The 14,182-nt window shown below is 33.9% G+C and overlaps 2 protein-coding genes and 1 pseudogene across 2 annotated transcripts; 2 read left to right on the top strand and 1 right to left on the bottom strand.

Annotated features, from left to right (window-relative positions):
- Positions 1–71: 71 nt before the first annotated feature.
- LOC111318740 (uncharacterized) lies at positions 72–1,816 on the top strand. The gene is made up of 2 exons (XM_022921616.2): positions 72–701; positions 1,330–1,816. Exons 1-2 carry the CDS (start codon positions 140–142, stop codon positions 1,623–1,625), a joined length of 858 nt encoding a protein of 285 aa, XP_022777351.2. The 5' UTR covers positions 72–139; the 3' UTR covers positions 1,626–1,816.
- A 6,640-nt stretch (positions 1,817–8,456) lies between these two features.
- On the top strand, positions 8,457–9,536 carry LOC111318739 (VQ motif-containing protein 4-like). Its single transcript, XM_022921615.2, has one exon. It carries the CDS (start codon positions 8,618–8,620, stop codon positions 9,350–9,352), a length of 735 nt encoding a protein of 244 aa, XP_022777350.1. The 5' UTR covers positions 8,457–8,617; the 3' UTR covers positions 9,353–9,536.
- Positions 9,537–12,171: 2,635 nt separating this feature from the next.
- LOC111318738 (protein RALF-like 19 pseudogene) lies at positions 12,172–13,333 on the bottom strand (annotated as a pseudogene).
- Positions 13,334–14,182: the final 849 nt, after the last annotated feature.

The raw sequence follows: 14,182 nt of genomic DNA, 5'->3' as shown, positions 1-14,182 counted from the left end.
TGAATATCTATAGTAGCCTACAACCCTATCCGACACCATTATAAAAAGAGATTTCATCAATAAACTGCAGAGAATCATTTCTTAGCCCCTATAAATTCCCACCTTAGGACACCCCAACTTCACCATCTTTCTTGTATCTATGGCTTACCAAAATATGGAGTTTTTAGCAGCAGCTAAAGCTGTTCTGCTTGGGCAGCTTTCACTGCTCTTAGTGAGCAGCTTCATAGTGTCTGCTCAAATTTTGCCTGAGGCTTTCCCTCCTCATTACCCTGGAATTTTACCTATAATTCCACCTAGTCACCCACCAAGCCAACACCACCACCACCACCACCACCCTCACCCCCATCCCCATCCCCACCCCCACCCTCACCCGCCAACCTCCTCACCCGCTAAGCCCCCAATCCATCCACCTGTTTACCCCCCACCCAAAGCCCCTACTCCTGCACCAGTTTATCCACCACCCAAGCCACCAGTTCACCCACCAACCAATACACCATCTCATCCTCCAACCACGCTACCAACTCAGCCCCCGACTAAGACACCAGTGCACCCACCAAGACACCTACCATATCATCATCCGGCTAAGCCACCAACTCACCCAAAGCCTCTAAGGAGTCTTGTGGCAGTTCAGGGCGTAGTTTATTGCAAGTCATGCAAGTACGCTGGATCCGACACTCTCTTGGGAGCTAAACCAATTTTTGGTCAGTTCGAAATCTATCTTGGTAGTGCTAATAAAAAAGACTAAGCAAACTTTCATTTAAAACAAACAAAGAATAAGATAATAATACTTAATCTTATTCACTAAACAAAGAACTTTCAAGTGCAATGCTTGATTTCATCCATTTGCATTTAGAATCATTTGCCATTGTTTTTTTAATGGTATAATCATTTCGATTTAGGTATGCATGTACATCTCTTGTCTGCATATAAACAATGAATGTTGGAATCAAATGCATGCATATAAAATTATATTATGTGTATGCCATGATTTACTGATGTGACTTGCATTTTGTTTGAATGGAAAACTTGTATTTTGAATTTTGAGTGAGAGAGAGAAGCTTGTTTCTTGGTTCCAATCCAACTTCCATGTGTGGGTAACATCCACAGCTTGGCGTTTTATGGGTTAAAGCAAACTTTACCTTTTTTTCAACAGAGCTCACTTTTTTTTTTGTTCAGCAGAGCTTATACTTCTAGGTGTATGCAACATCAATGACCGGCGTGCCTTTTTGTAGCACCCTAGTTTGAAACAAAATAATTTTTGCCTTTTACAAGTAAATTTAGCTATACTCGAATACTGACTCAGCTGAGCTCTTTGGTATTTTTTGGCAGGTACTACTGTAAAGCTAGCATGCAAAAACACCAAATACAAGCTAGCGGTCCAAGCCAAAACTGACAAGAACGGCTATTTCTTCCTGCAAGCACCAAAGACCATAACCAGCTTTGGAGCCCACAAATGCACGGTCTCCCTTGTATCGTCACCATTGGCTTCATGCAGCAAGCCATCTAATTTCCACGGTGGATTGAAGGGTGCCACCTTGAGGCCTGAGAAACCATTCATTGCAAACAAGCTCCCATTTATTCTCTACACTGTTGGGCCATTGGCTTTCGAGCCCAAATGTTATTAAAACTAGAATTCTACTGTTTGAGCTCGCACTCTTCCCATCATTGTTCTTTATGTGTTCCCACTACTTAAAAAGTTTCCTAGCTTATTGTAATGGCCCTTTTGTTCAGTGCGTTGCTTTGAGTGACAATAAATGATAGTCATATATGGAAATAGATTAGTGACGAATAATCAACGATTGTTTTTCAACTACTACTACTATTAATTCTTATTTCTAACAATGATTCAAACCTTTTCTTTCAAATTTTTCCGATGTCCCTAGGAAGATTGGGATAATCTTATTTAACAACGGTAACGAGGATAAAGAAAAATATGGGAATACCCATTGGGAGTAGTGTATGTGGTCTGCCTTGTGGCAGACGTGACTTTTTGAAAGGGTTAAAAATATAAATCTCCCATTTATTGAAAAGTATATAAAAGAATGAAAATACAGTTCACATACCCTTTGATTCTCTTTTGACCAATTCAAATTGATTGCAAAGGTTATATATGTCTCATCTAAGTGTCCGACCGATGGTCTCACTTTGACAAGAAATATTGCGCAATGATGAAGTTTGGATATGGTTAACCATGTTGTTGCTTTCGAATGATGACAGGTGAAAATTGCAGTATAACAGTATATGAATTTAGACGAAACTTTTTCTCTTTTTTTTTTTTTTTGTTCATGAAAGGCAACTCAAGCGTGGAAGATTTTAGACATGCCGGACCAAAAGTAATATTAAGACATTACGCTTTTGATTGCTTTCTATTCTTCGTGTTTTGGTAACTCTTGTTTATTTATTTTGGAAATTAAGGCACTTTCCAAATAGTAATAGTAAAATCAGAGCAGTGCCGTGCCAGCTGTTTAGACATGGTAGCGATAGTCTCTGTTGGAGAGAAACGAATGATGGTCAGTTCACCACTCGGTCAGCCTATGATCTTATCAATATGGTTAACCATGTTGTTGCTTTCGAATGATGACAGGTGAAAATTGCAGTATAACAGTATATGAATTTAGACGAAACTTTTCTCTTTTTTTTTTTTTTTGTTCATGAAAGGCAACTCAAGCGTGGAAGATTTTAGACATGCCGGACCAAAAGTAATATTAAGACATTACGCTTTTGATTGCTTTCTATTCTTCGTGTTTTGGTAACTCTTGTTTATTTATTTTGGAAATTAAGGCACTTTCCAAATAGTAATAGTAAAATCAGAGCAGTGCCGTGCCAGCTGTTTAGACATGGTAGCGATAGTCTCTGTTGGAGAGAAACGAATGATGGTCAGTTCACCACTCGGTCAGCCTATGATCTTATTAAAGGTGCTAGTAGTACATTCGAAGAATGTAGATTTTACTGGATTTGGAAATTGGACGTCCTCCCCAAACTCCAATTCTTCACCTGGGAATGTATGCATGAAATTCTTCCTACCAAGGAATTTCTTACTAGGAGAGGTTTGAATCTGATAAACCAATGCATGTTCTGCAACCATGAGTCTAAAAATCTGCAACACATGTTTAGAGATTGCCCTTGGGCAAACCAGATTTGGGTGGAGCAGAAATATGTCATCAACAGTCCGAATGATATGGAGTTTAAAGATTGGACTCAGGTGAATGCTCTCTCTAAACACCGCTCGGACCAACATGGAATTCCTTGGTTTTTACCGTTTGTTCATATTATTTGGGAGATGTGGCCTGAACGAAACCAGCGAACCTTCAAGGACACAAGTCGATGGGGCCAAAGGCTATGGTGAAAGCTGGTGAATACTTTGCGATAAATCAGAAAATTCAAAGGTTCTATAGAGAAGCCTTATCCCTGTCAGATGGTATAGGCCAGCCCAGGGGTGGTTCAAGCTTAATACGGATGGATCTGCCATTGGAAATCCTGGCAAAGCTGGAGCGGGGACGGTGATCAGAGATCATGAAGGGCGACGGGTTGCAGGGTCGGCTAGGTTTATTGGTACTAGTACCAATACTGTTGCAGAGCTCTGGGCCCCTCGAGATGGCTTAGCTCTTGCAAAACAACTCAACATCTCTAACCCTGAAATTGAAACTGATTCTGTCACTGCTATTTCTCTGATTAAAAGTACTACTGCTAATAATGTCATATGCTTCAACCGTTGGTTTATGACTGCAGGAAACTGCTAGGGGAGTTCCTCGAGCATTGTATTAAAAATGTGTTCGGGGAAGACAATCGATGCGCTGACGTGCATTGGGAGCAAGAAACTCTCTAACATGGTCTGTAATGACTCTAATTTAAGTAGTAGGATCTGTTCTAATTGGGTCTGTAATGAACCTTTTTTTGTTACTTTTTGGGAACTCCTAGAGTTTTTGGAAGCCCTGCTTCTAGCTGATATGGCAGGATAAACTATGTGCCAATCTTGTTTCTAATCTATCTGATTCCATCGTTTATTTCCGAAAAAGATAGTAATAGTAAATATACTACCACTACTACTACTACTACTATTCCATGAGCATCTTACAAAGGATCGTGGGAAAGTAAAGATTCAGCACAAGGGCTGTTTGTTGTTTCCTTGCAAGTCCTGGGTTCTACCAGGGCCAGCAGCCAAAGCTCCTGCCCCAATCTCTAAATGTGCCAAGAAAAAAAAAAATCTTGGTTAAACTTCTGTATACAGAAAACTAGAGAGAGCTTTTAGTTGCTTGACAGTGATGGCGAGATATATCATCTAGTATAAAATTGCGTCATGGATGGAAAATATAGCTATTCTAATAAACTATAAGTGCTATCACAGATTCACACACATGTGACCCCTTGAACGTTGATTGACGAATGAAGATTGCAGATCATTGATTCCATTGAGGAAAAGGCTGAATAACACTTTCAGGGAGAGTAATTGGACTGCAACCAAGTGTCAGATTTGCTGCCGAAATTGGGTGCGCAAAAGCCCTTTAGACTAAACCTGAACTTCGAGTGATCAGCACTAGGTGACTTCAAGGATTGCTAGTTGGGCCTTCTTTATTTCCTACCTCAGTGTGGTAATTAGGCTTAGATAGACCCATATATTTGCTTGTCTATGCCTTTGTTTTCCCCTTTTGGGTCCCAATGAAAACAGTTGAAGCATACATTAAGCATCAAATGTTTGGAATTTGGATTCAAAGTCACTCATCCCTTAATCCATGAAAAAGGGGAGGTAAGGTGACAATATTTGGAATTGTTTACAGAATTTGATTTAGCAGCAAGCCGGCAACCTAAGGCAATGAATGCCTCTACAGTCTAAACTACAAAAACCAATTTTCTTTTCAGTTCATTTAAATTTGTTTTATTTTGTAGTTTTAATGCAAGGGCACAAAAATGTTAAATGCTACCTTCTGTCCATTTTTATACTTGCTATCTTTTTTTATTGTTTTTCTTAATGAAGCCTAACTAAATTGGATAATAAAACCATATTTATAAAAAGTACGTTTAAATTTCAGGGGGAAGGAAGGCAAAGGCAAAGGTAAAGCTTCCATTTCAGCTCTACCAAAGTAGACAAAAATTTTCCAAGTAGCTACACTAAAAATGATCCGAGTCAGCACAACCTAACCCAAAAACCTTAATTTATGAAAGGACGGTGAAAGAGAAAGATTAGTTACAAAACGACACTTCAATAGGATGAAAATTTTTCTCATGTCCATCCAAAAGAAGCAATAATCAATCAAACTAATATCTATATTTTGGTAAATTTGTTAATATCACCATATGTCCTCTTTACCTACCCAACCCATCTTTAAATACTTAATTCCTTCTTTTTGGAGTACTTCAATTAACATCAAATACATACTTGTTTTTAGTGATTCTGATCACCCTAAAACTCATTGAGTAATTTGTTTTTATGCTTAAAACAGTAAAACTCATTCATGAGCCCGTTATTAATTATATCCCAAGCCAAACTAAAGTAAGTGGAATAGGATTTAAATAATTTCGACGGCTGAAATGTGTAGGGATAGGAAAGTGGGGGGAATTCCTATGTCAAATACATCAAGATTGCAATGTTTTGTAAACGTGCCAAGTTGTATGCATCTGCCATTTTCCAATTTCATAAATGGTGTCTCTTCCATGAAAGGAACAGCTTAAAAGCACCGAAAAATCAGTTCCCTCTCCCCTCCCTGTTGTGGGAATGGAAGTGGCCAAATGTGGTCCCTTTTTCCCTTCTCACTCTTCACCTTTTTACAGCACTTGGTTTCCAGGGTTAACGTAAATGAGAATTAGATTCACCTCTCATTTTTCACTTTTTTTTTTCTTTTTATTATTTTTAACTTTTCGGTGCAGCTTAGGATACTGGCAAAAATAAGTATCAACTTCAATGTGGGCAACATTGCGTTCTGACCTTGTGGGAAATATTTGGGTATATTTATCAACATCCCAATACTCTCCATATCCCCGAATTGGTGGAAACTTTTTTTTTCACTTTTCAGTTTCGCCCCTTTCGTCTTTGATGGTTTTCTCTTTGTCCTTGATCAACAACAATGCAACTTGCAATTGGATTTTCTTTTATGTTGGCATGTAACAAACGAGCCAGTTTCCGTAAATTTGGGCATTGTGAATTGGCTCAAGATTCAGTTAAGTTCAGATTATTTTAATTTTGAACGTTAAATCTTTTTTATTAAATCAAATTTGATTAAATTCGAATTTAAATTTGGATCCTAATACATGTGTGTTAGCAAGTGAATGATTGAAATTTTGCAAAACTTTCCGAAGACAGTTGGGGACCAAATTTCTCCAAGGCAATGGTTAAATCTGATTTTATTGATAAAAAGAAATAAGCAATTAAGGAATAAATATCATTGGGGGGGTGGGGAGTGGGGACATAAACACAAAGAAGGATCTCACTGACAATAAGCTTAATACAATTCGTACGTGACAAACTACCAACAATGATGTCTACTTGATATAATAATCTATTCCGATCGTGGTCCCCTGACCCTCCATATACATAAACCAAAACAAATAAGAAGGCTTTGATTTTCCATTCTCGAATTCATTTTTCAAATGAATTAACTACTTCACCATTATGTTTTGTTATATTTTAGATAATGTAAATTTTGCTAACAACCAAATACATAAAAAATTATAAAAATCATAATTAAAATTTCAATTAATTTAAAATATCTTATAAGAACATAAGGAAAGATAGGTTGGACTTAGGAAGCATCTAAATCTTATAAGAAAATATTGCAATCTCTTTCTTTTTAATGAATATTTATACCGAAAATATCACTCCTGTACAAATAAAATCCTATAGTATCTTGAGTCGTTCATGATTTAAATGCACACGCCTCCGAAAAGCAAAGCAGTACATACAATAACAGTTCCTTTTTGTTGTCTCATAAATAATATAATAATTTAATATTTAATTGTCAATATTTTTATTTTAAATATATTAAAATATGAAAATTATTTTTTCAAAATCTTGAATGACAAAATTTTTAAATATGATTTTATAAAAATTAATTTAATAAAATAATTAAAATATCAATAATCAAAATTAACCAATTAACCAAAAAAAAAAAAAAAACAAACTAAACTTATTGGATGAAGGGAGTAAGTACTCCTAATAAAATTGAACAAAGCATTAATAATACAATAATGATAAATAAGTATGCAAAAAATAAATAAATATAGTAGAGCTAATACATAAATTAATTAGCTAATTAAATGATAAAGAGAAGTGATTGTTTGATATATTCGTTAAATAAAAGTTAAAGGGTCAACAAATTTTTTAATAAAAATTTAATAAAAATTTAAATTTTTATTATTTTATTGATAAATAATTAAATTTTTAAATATTTATCAGATAAAAATTTATTAACCATTAATGTTGATTTTGTCCGGTTAAAAATTTAATTGAAGTAAAAGTAAATATTTAAAAAATTAATTGATTTGAAATTAAAAATTAAAAAATTTAATTTATAATAATAAAATATAAATAATTTAAATAATTATTTTTACCTTAAATAAATAAATAAATATACGGTCCTTTCTTACTGCAGTCAGACCCAAAAGGTTGTGTACGTCAATTCAAAACAACTTTAACGCTAAATTTTCATTCTTTCTTCTGGTTCCACCCATTGCATCTGAAATTCCACACACCACCAGTGGCAAGTTACCACTTGGACTCCCATAATCGATCCACACTCTCGATTTTGGCGCGTGTAATTCCACTCGCTCCATTATACAGACGATTCAGCATCACCTTCTACGTTACGAGCGTTGAGATGTTTTTTCGCCATTTACCGAATGGAAATGTTCAACCAACAAATTTTGAATAAAGAAAAAACTCATAACAATTGAAATACCTGTGCTTATTGGTTAAAAAATTAGAGATTTTACTTGATAATTTTTTATAGCATATAGCTTAATTACATATAACATAATATTTTAAATAAAAAAATTAATATTATTAATATTTAAAATTTAAATTTATTGAATATCATTTTATATGAATAAAAAATAAATTTTAAATTTCATATAACATAACTTTGGATCAAGTAAATATAATTAATAATGAAACTTTATAAAATTAATGAACACAATGACAAAGATATTAAGACCTATATCAACAAAATTCTATGTTTGATGAATAAATTTAATTGAGTTTTGGGATAGTATAAATATTGGAAGAGAAAGTTGTGTAAAGTTGTCTTGACCTAATCTTCAATGATTTTATGGTGAATTAATTGCTTTTAATGCAATAATTCAATCTAAACTTACACCGTTAAAAGATAGATTTTCCATACCATATGATAATAATTTCTTCAGAATTTAATTTAATGATGCGGCGCGTGTCTAACAACATCCATGGATGAGGGAATAGGGTTTTAGACACAACTGAAAAGACCGCAAAGTCCCCTCCAGAACATTTCTTACCAAACCAAAATCAAAAGTACCAAAAACTCTCTCCGCTTCACAGCTAATCTCCCTCGCTCTCACCCTTTTTTCCTCTGCATTTCCCTTCTTCTTTTACTCCTTTCCTTCCAAAGATCAAAGCTCCTTCAAAAGACCAAAAAAAAAAAAAAAAATCCAAATGGAAACCTCTCCAAGGCAGAGCCCAAACTCGAATTTTCTTGCATCTCCCAAAAGTCACAGTCCCAACAGCAGCACCAGTAGCAGCAACAACACCAACCCACCATCACCAACTCCGGCGCCGCAACAGCCCAAACCCATCACCAGATCTGAATCCGCCAACCCGTACCCGACAACCTTCGTCCAAGCCGACACTTCCTCTTTCAAGCAAGTCGTCCAGATGCTCACGGGATCCTCCGAGACCGCCAAGCTTGCTTCTTCCACCAAACCAGCTGCCTCCCCTCAATCCGACCTGTACCCGAAAACCCACATCCCTCCCATCAAATCCATCCCCAAAAACAAGCAAAATTCTGGGTTTAGGCTATACGAGCGAAGGAGCTCCCTCAAGAACCTCAAGATCAACCCTTTGAACCCAGTTTTTAGCTCTACCAATTCCGGATTTTCGCCTCGAAAACCCGAAATATTATCCCCTAGCGTTCTTGACTTCCCTTCTTTGGCTCTTAGCCCTGTTACTCCCTTGATACCCGACCCGTTTGACCGATCTGGACCTGGCAATTACACGAGTTGTTTTAATAATAATGCGAAACTAGACAAGGACGCTGAAGAGAAGGCAATTAAAGAGAAGGGTTTTTATTTGCATCCATCACCGGCATCTACGCCGCGAGATTCGGAGCCTAGGCTTCTCCCACTTTTTCCGGTTACTTCACCTAGAGTTTCAGGTTCTTCCACTTCTTGAAGTAAAATAATTATTTTTTAGGTTCTTTTGCTTCTTTTGATGTTGTTGTTGATGTAAGATTTTTATATATCGTTGGGGCACTGAATTTGGGGAATGAGAAAGGAAGGGGAAAAAACGAGACTAGATTTGTAATGTTGGATACTTTAAGAGGAACGAAGAGAAAATCTTTGCTTCAATTGTAAAACTATATGCTTTGTTTGACTTAATTTATTTCTTTGTTATGTTTGGATGCTAGGAAATTTTAGACTTTGAGTGAAGAAAAATAAGAACATAAATAAAAAAAAAAAAATTTAGCTTAGTGAAATGAGGACTTGAATTTTGGTAATTTGAGAAATTACAGTGGTTTTTTTAGTAATTATCAATGACTGGGAATTGAATTGGAGGGGAGAATCAGTGTTTTTTACTAGCTTTTTACTCTGGCAATTCTTTTCGATCAATAAATGCAAAAGGTAATTGACTGAGAGTCTTGGATCCAAATTAGTTCCATTACTTTTAGATTTTAATAAACATCGTAAGAAGTGCAGATGAAATTAAAAGGAGAGAGAGGAATTTGGATTGGTAAAGTTTTGTTTGTATCAAATGGCAAAAGCAGCTTTGAGGCTAGCTGTCAAAGAAAGAGTAGATAAATAGGCAAGGAATCTTGACTTTTTTGGGTTTTTTTTTTCCTCAAGAGGAAAAAAAAAAAAGATGCCAAGAGGGGCAGGCATTTATATGTGCTTTTATTTTATTTCAACTGTCCAAGCACTCTTAATTTTCTTATTTAGTGATTTTGTACATTTATTATTTTCTACTTCGTCACACTATGGTCTAGGCTCTATTCAACAATTTCCAGTCTATTATATTGACCTTGTGGGTAGATCCACCGTAATGGGTCATCATGAAAAATAATGTCACTATTGGATATGAAATGGGTCCCATTCAATCTTAACCATCCGATGCAACTTTAAATATTGAAAATTTTAGAAGTTACATATGATTTTTGGTCATAAGGTTGTCTGTTGATGTATGTGGGTGGTGGGGTCTAATGTTCTATAAAAAAAAAGTAATAAATCTTTTCAGCCACACAATCGTATGTTATTAGGACAGTGAATTCAAGTACCCAATTGGGATAAGAGGAGGTGGAAGGAAAGAGAAAGCAATGACCCATTTTTTCTTTTAAGTTGCCTGAGGGTACTAAAATATACTATAAAACCTTGAATTGTTGTAAAAGCAATCAAGCAAAGTTAGTTCTTTCTTTGAATCTTGCACTTAAACAGTTTTAAGTTTTCTTTTTTTTTACTTAAAAGAGACCAAACTGTAGTGAATGGGGACATGAGAAAGTGCAGGTGGGAAGGCGAAGTGGGACTCGTGATGATGAAAGCCAAGCAAGAAGAAAATAAAAGAACAAAGAAACTGTGATTAAATAGGGAAAGCCAGAAAACATGGTCTGGGGATCACCTCTAATGTTTGTTTTTCTTGCCTTCCTTTGTTTGTTTGTGTGAATATATTGGTTTTGAAAGACTATGCAGCCCTGCGGTTGGTGGGTCATTTATTGGCAATTTTCAAATATCCATGTGCACTGAATTGAGCACCGTGCCAAATTATTAGCTCAAGTCGTCTTCTCCCTTCACTATCAAAAAGAGTGAACCCATTTTTTACACATGGCGGGCCTTCAGCTCATCTATCAACCCACTTTTTCCCCCAATTATCAGTTTAATCCAACTTATTATAAACTTGATTCAAGAATTTGACAGTTAATTTTTATGCTATTATATCTACTTGAAGTATTAGTTGCTATTGTAGACAATTTTAATCATCAAATTCAATATGTGACGATCTCAAATATAAAAAATTTATTAAAATTGTAATAGTCAATGAAAAATAAACTTTATTTTGACCTTATTTTTTACCAAAAAATATTAAAAGAAAAAAAAAAAACATAGATAAGAACTAGGGTTACTATACATTGACATGGTAAGAAGTTGACAAACAGATGAGGCTAATGTAACTTAATATTACAAATATTTGAACTTTGAAAGGGGAAAAAAGGGGGTGTATTCAAGGGGACAGACGTGAGTGTAATGGAATCAAGGCATTGGAAGATGAAGAGTACCCAAAAAAAAAGCGTAATTTGATTGAAAGTTTGTTTGGCAATTTGCGATTGTGACAATCTGAATTATTGACAAAACCCTTTCATCACCTCTGAAATTTACGTCTGTATTTTAATTTGGATGATTTTTTTGGCCCCAAAGTTGAACCGAAATTTGAGGATTGGTCACTTCCTCGTGTTTACTGACGTATGATCTTCTATTTCTTTCTTCTTCTTTTTTAAATGCTCGGATGCTTTAAATTAAGTTATGATCATTCAAGCATTCAAATTTTTTTTTAATTCTTAAAATCAAATTAGGAAAAATAAGATTCAAATTAATTTATAACATTCATTTTAATTAAAGATATGCTTCTACAAATACATTCATCTAAGCTTATGTCAATAATAAAATGATATGCTTCATCTTATATATGTAGAAAGTGATCATTACCATTTAGATGAGATTAAACTTCCACACATATTTGATATAGGTAGGAATATTCCAAATGAAAAACATTAAAGTTTATGTACCTTTGAGAATTAAAAAAAAAAAAAGAGAGAAAAACATTTTTAATAAAAACATATAGCTTAAGATATCATTAACAATAAAAAATTGCATTCGGCATTTAATTCAATGATTAGTTGAATTTTTTTTGCTCAAAATAAAAGAAAAAAATAAATTGACCTGCATGCAAAGAGAAAATCCTAGCAAACTCATTATTATATTTTATAATAATACAACATGCGCACACGCATATACATATATATATATATATATATATATATTCTAGCCTTTTTTACGTTCATAAAATACATATTAAAAACGATAAGGAAGAGCAAATTACAAAAGAAAGAACACCTTGACCCTCTGTTGCACCACCCTTGATTAACACATATAAAACATATATATATATATATATTTATGACCAAAAACCAAGCCAAAATACAACTGATAACTTTTTTTGTTTTTGTTTGTTTGTTTTGAAACAAGAGAAGGATGAAGAAGAGGAAGGAGATTTGGAGGAGGAAATATTGCAAGCTCAATAACTCAACATCGTGGAATATATCTTAAGGATGAAAATAGAAACGTTTTTCTTTTTTGGGTTTGATTCTCTCTCATGGGTAAACTTTCTCTTCAACTAGTGTACCTATAGCAATGCGTGATGGCGCTGCAACCACGATTGTAAGGGTTAGCTCTTTTCCTATTGTGACAGTTGTAGTAGGACTGACCACGACGGTTGCATGGGGCTGAGTTGGCCTTAAGGGCTCCATAGCTAATGTATCTTTTCCTCTGAGCAAGTTGGCGACGAGTTGTCTCGGAATCCATCAATGCCTCGGTTACATCTTCAACGTTACACTGTCCGTCAATGCATGAATTTATATCATCGTTGCCAAAATGGGCGAGACCCCAGCTGTCCTCGTCAAATGGAGTGGACTCGGCCACCATTGACAAGGCCAAGAGAAGGAACGTCAGCCAGACCTTGGAACCCATTTCGGGAACGTTAAAAAGAAAGAAAAAAATGCTAACTTTCTGAAATGAAAGAGAAGTTGTGAAAGAGAGAGAGGCTTTTTGTAATGCCTAAGCTCTGCCCTTCCTGATAAAGGAGGGGAAGAGATTAAGATATAGAACGGTTGCGGGAGCTTCTTTGGCATAAAAAAAGAGCAAGACAGAGGAAATTTAGAAGGTAGGATGGAACTAGTGGTTTATAATTTTGTGATTTAAGCCTTTTTTTTTTTTTTTTTCGAAGGTGCCCGTTTTGCCCGTTTCTTGCTCCTTGTTTTTCTGTTTGTTCTTTGCTTTTTTTTTTTTTGTTTTCGGTAGGTGGAATGTTAAACCAATATCAATATATCTATTTATACATGAGTTCTATTGTACCACGTGACGGCACTAGCTACTTTTTTATTTTTTTAATTTTTAATATTTAATAAATATTTTTAAATTATAAAAAGTAATTTTAAAAATTTTATTTTTTTATATATATCAAAAAAATTTTATTTTGCTTTTATTTTTATATTTTTTGTTTTAAAAAATTAATAAAGATTGTTTATATTTTAATTTTTGTGTGAGATTCATTTGATATTGAAAATACGTTATTTTTTTATTTTTTAAGATATTTAATAAATAATTTTATGAGATTTTAATACTTTATTAAACACATTTGGTATCAAGAGTATATAGCATCTCCAGTCATTTGTTTTTTTTTATTTTTTTTATTTACTTTTTTTAATTTTTAATTTAATATATATTTTAAAATATTTAAAAAATTTTTAATATGGTACCCATTTGATATTATTATTTAAAACATATATTTTGTTATTTTTTAAATTTGATAAGTTAAAAAAATAATATTAGCAAAAGTTCCAACGTCATGTCAGGATCAATTCTTTTTTTTTTTAGTTCATGATATATATCTGTATATAATTTTTTCAGAAAAGTTCATCATTGCTAATATTGTATAGTAACTTTTTTTTTTTTCAATTTTTTGTATTGTTTTTCTTTTTTAAAATTAATTTTTTTAAAAAAAAAGAAGACCAACGAATGTGTAAACGTGACATTTTTTTTTTCTTTTCACTTTTTTGTTGTTTATTTTTTAGATTAGTTAAATTTTATACTAAAAGAAATTGATAAATAAATTTTAGAAAAATAACAAAACATCCCATATCTTAGAGTTTTTAATATTTTAAAATATAATAGATGCACTTTTTTAATTTAGGATCAAATTGAGTTTTTTTTCAAAAATCGTGGTCGAGCTAGATACAAA

This window comes from Durio zibethinus, chromosome 26 (assembly GCF_047325235.1).
Source record: "Durio zibethinus cultivar Kanyao isolate XHJ-2024 chromosome 26, ASM4732523v1, whole genome shotgun sequence".
Lineage (NCBI taxonomy): Eukaryota > Viridiplantae > Streptophyta > Magnoliopsida > Malvales > Malvaceae > Durio > Durio zibethinus.
Note: the sequence above shows the minus strand (reverse complement) of the source record. Positions and strands in the feature narration are given on the sequence as shown.